We start from the raw sequence: 3574 nt of genomic DNA on the forward strand, positions 1-3574 counted from the left end.
GCTGTCAGAGGCCTGGGCCCCTCAACCTGTATCAGCTGTGCCCCAAATTTAAGCTGTGGGTCCAGGCACAATCATCTGTAGAGTAGGGGAGGGCCAGCATCTTAGGCTTACACTTACCAGTGATTCTATAATCTCTCCAGGTCAATATTTTTCTGTGTCCATAGAAGAGTTACCAAACCTGGCAAGCAAAAAAAAAAAGGAAAAATACATACATACCTCCATACAGTTGCCACCACTGTCATAGACTGTTTGTTCAAATATATTTTCTCCTAGAAATAAAACAAATATTGTCTGGAGTTCGGGGAGGGGGTGGGGGTGGGAAATCCCGTCTACAGACTAATTATTTCATCTTCTTTGTCAGTCAGGAGTTGCCTTTGAATGATTCTAGTTCAGGGTTTCCCAAACTGTGTCCAGGAGATGCTAATGGGTGTCATATTAGTTTGCTAAGGCTGCCAGAACAAAGTACCACAAACCGGGTAGCTTAAAACAACAGAAATTTATTGCTCCACAGTTCTGGAAGATAGAAGTCCAAAATCAAGGTGTCAACAGGGCCGTGTTCCCTTGGAAGGCTCTCTTTTAGCTTCTAGCGTGTGCCAGTGATCCTTGGCATTCCTTGGCTTGTAGATGCATCATTCTAACCTCTGCCTCTGTTGCCACGTGGCCTTCTTCCCAGTATGGGGGCTGGGACTTCAACCTATCTCTTTAGGGGCCACAATTCAACTCATGACAGGTGTCATCCTCCCCCAAATGTTTCTAGATCAAATGTGGGAAACACTGGATACACAAGTTCTTTAGCATGGGAATTGTTAGAGCTTTTAATATGCTAAATGTGCACTGTGAGTCTTCTGGGATGAGATGAATGTGAGCAATAAAGTGTGTAATGATTCCCAAACCCCTATGACCATGGCTTCTAGTATTGAAGCACTTCAATCAGGGCTAGTGTTCCTTAGGCAATACTTTGGGAATCACTGATCTACACCAGTGGTTCTCAATATTGGCTACACGCTAGAAACCCCAGACTTCATCCCAATTGATCAGAATCTATGGGTCCCAGGCATCAATATTTTTTAAGCCCCCCCAGATGATTCCAATGTGCAGTCAGACTTGATAAACATGCTTTAAATTCTGAGAACCACAGACCTAGATAATAAAAGTCTTCCAGGTGACTGTGTGGATAAGTGCACATTTCCCTTCTCCTATGCAGGAGAAGCACCTCACGAATCCTCTCCAATTCACCCCGTCTTGTCTCTCCTCCTCACACACCCATTGTAGCAGATACTCTAGGTAGCCTGCCCCAAATCCATTCCATGCTTCCCTCCTTGCTATCAGAATCCCAATTTGTTCAGGTAGCCCCTACCCCTACCCCACATGACTCATGGTAAGGTGACCCTGTGGCCACCTCAAAGTAAATCTTGATTTGTCTTAGCAATAGCCCTTGACAATGAGCTGTTTAGGGTGGCCACATGACCCAGTCTGGCCAATGAAAAATGAAAAGAGGTCTCTAGGACACTTCAGGGAACGGTCAGTTTGCTAATCAAAAGAGATGGGCTCTAGCGCTGGACATTGTCTGGTCTAAGACTGCTGGAACTCTGACAGCTACCTTGAGACCATGGGGAACAATCTGAAGATGGTAGAGCAGAAAGATGAGAGGAACATGCACACTTGATGAGGTCCTTAAACAGCTAGTTTAACCGTGAAGCTGAACTACTGCCAGCCTTCTATCTGGATGACAGCTTAAATATCCTTTTAAGGATAGAGATCCTTTTAAAGATCTAGAGAAGTTATAAATTCTTCACTTCTCTTTCCCATCTTTCCCATCCACTCTCCACTTTTCTGTTGACTATAAATATCAAATTGGAAATTTCTTGTTGTGAGAGAGAAAAATATATCTGCTCAAAGAGATGAGCAGGCCCCCCTGAGACACCTGAAAGAAATGACCACCTGCATTTTCAGGTGCCTGTACCAACTGTGCAATGAGATGACCTTTCACATTTCAAGCCATGGATGTTACAAAGATAATCAGATGAAAAAAAAATTTTTTTTAATCCACAATGCTTGTTACATTAAAAAAAAAAAAAGACACACTTCCTATTGCTTTGGCGTAAGGGCCCATGACATAGCCCACACATTGATATGTGATCTTGTTCTTCATACCAAATGAGTTAGTGAAGCTAGAAATAAATATTTTAGGGCATGGCTTGCATTATGCTGCAGTGGCTTGTAACAAAACAATGAAAACAGAACATTGACATTATGGAAACCAGCCAAGATCTGGAGTTTAGAGTAGACCACAGACCACTGAGCCAGTCAGCATCCCAGACAGTGGCAAGTAGAACAGAGCTTAAGAGCAGTTGATTGTGAATCAGACTAGAGGGCAAGTTCTGCTACTGCCACCTAGTAACTGCTTAAGCCATAAAATGCCTTCCTCATTCCACTCCTGGGAAAGTTAGTTAAACTTTCTGAGTCTCCAGCTCTTCATCTACAAAATGAGTATAATACCTACCAGAAGGGGTTTGGAGAAGATTACAAAGATAATATCTGCACAGTCCCAGCACATAACAAGGGCTCAGTAAGTGGTTATGATTTACTCAGAGGAAAACGGAGCACAACAGCCCTTGCAAGCCACCAGACACATGTGCCCACATCCCCAATTTTATAAATGAGGCAGAAACTCACTGCAACATTTGGGCCTCCCAAACACAAACACTCACACACACACACACACTTCAAGGTACTCATCCTGTAATACTGAAGGTGTAGAGATTGAAGTGTTTTTCACTCCCGCGTTTCTTTGCTAATTCATGCCCACTCCATAAAATCCATGTTAAAGGTGAGATCTTTCCTCGAACCTAATTATTTTGCCTCCTTGGATTGGGTGAGACATGTCTCCTGCTTAAGTAAGGAACTGATCATGCTGGGTCTCAACTCTCTGCCTTTTGATTGCTCCTGCAGTCCAGACTCCACCAAGAAGCCACTCCTACCCCTTGAACAAGTCCTTGCCTCTCTATGAGTTTCATGATTCTGTCTGTCCCCTCTTTGGGGACCGTGGGCCTTTTGGGATCTGTAAAGTAATAAAGTGGGTTCCTGGACTGTTTTCAATATTTCAAAAAGTCAAAGAGAAACTGCATTTGTGTCACCGAGACTTTGGCCAATGCCCAAAGCCATCTTTGGCTGGCATGATTGTTTGGCCCTACTATGAATCCTGCTCTGGGTGACCATGATCCTCGTAGAAGGGTGGGACCTAATCTTTTAACAGAACTGGGAGCACCCTGCCTTCCCCAAGGCCCAAGGGCACTGGAATGCGCTGGCCGAGCAGTACCACCCCTGCCTGGAGCCCATTTCACCCCCCAGCTGGGTCGCGGAGGCAAGAACGCCTGACCTAGCGCTTTCACTCGCCCAGAAGTAACGCCTGAAGGCGTGGCTCCACCCCTCCCGGGAGGCCCCGCCCCTGACGGCCGGCCCGGGCCACCCCCGTAGTAGTCCCCGCCCCTCGCCGCAGCCCCTTCCGGGCCACAGGGCGTTCCGAGTGTCACGCCCCTCCCGCGTGCCACCCCATCAGGCCCCGCCCCTCCCG

At 46.2% G+C, this 3574-nt stretch overlaps 1 protein-coding gene across 1 annotated transcript in view; it reads left to right on the forward strand.

Annotated features, from left to right (window-relative positions):
- The window catches only part of LOC133077604 (polycystin-1-like protein 2), an 82633-nt gene extending 82581 nt beyond the window's left edge, over positions 1-52 (forward strand). Inside the window, 1 exon segment of the mRNA XM_061172415.1 lies at positions 1-52. This exon segment is cut by the window's left edge and continues 110 nt beyond it. Coding sequence (XP_061028398.1) covers positions 1-52 — 52 coding nt within the window.
- The last annotated feature ends 3522 nt before the right edge of the window (positions 53-3574 follow it).

This window comes from Eubalaena glacialis, chromosome 18 (genome assembly GCF_028564815.1).
Source record: "Eubalaena glacialis isolate mEubGla1 chromosome 18, mEubGla1.1.hap2.+ XY, whole genome shotgun sequence".
NCBI classification, from domain to species: domain Eukaryota; kingdom Metazoa; phylum Chordata; class Mammalia; order Artiodactyla; family Balaenidae; genus Eubalaena; species Eubalaena glacialis.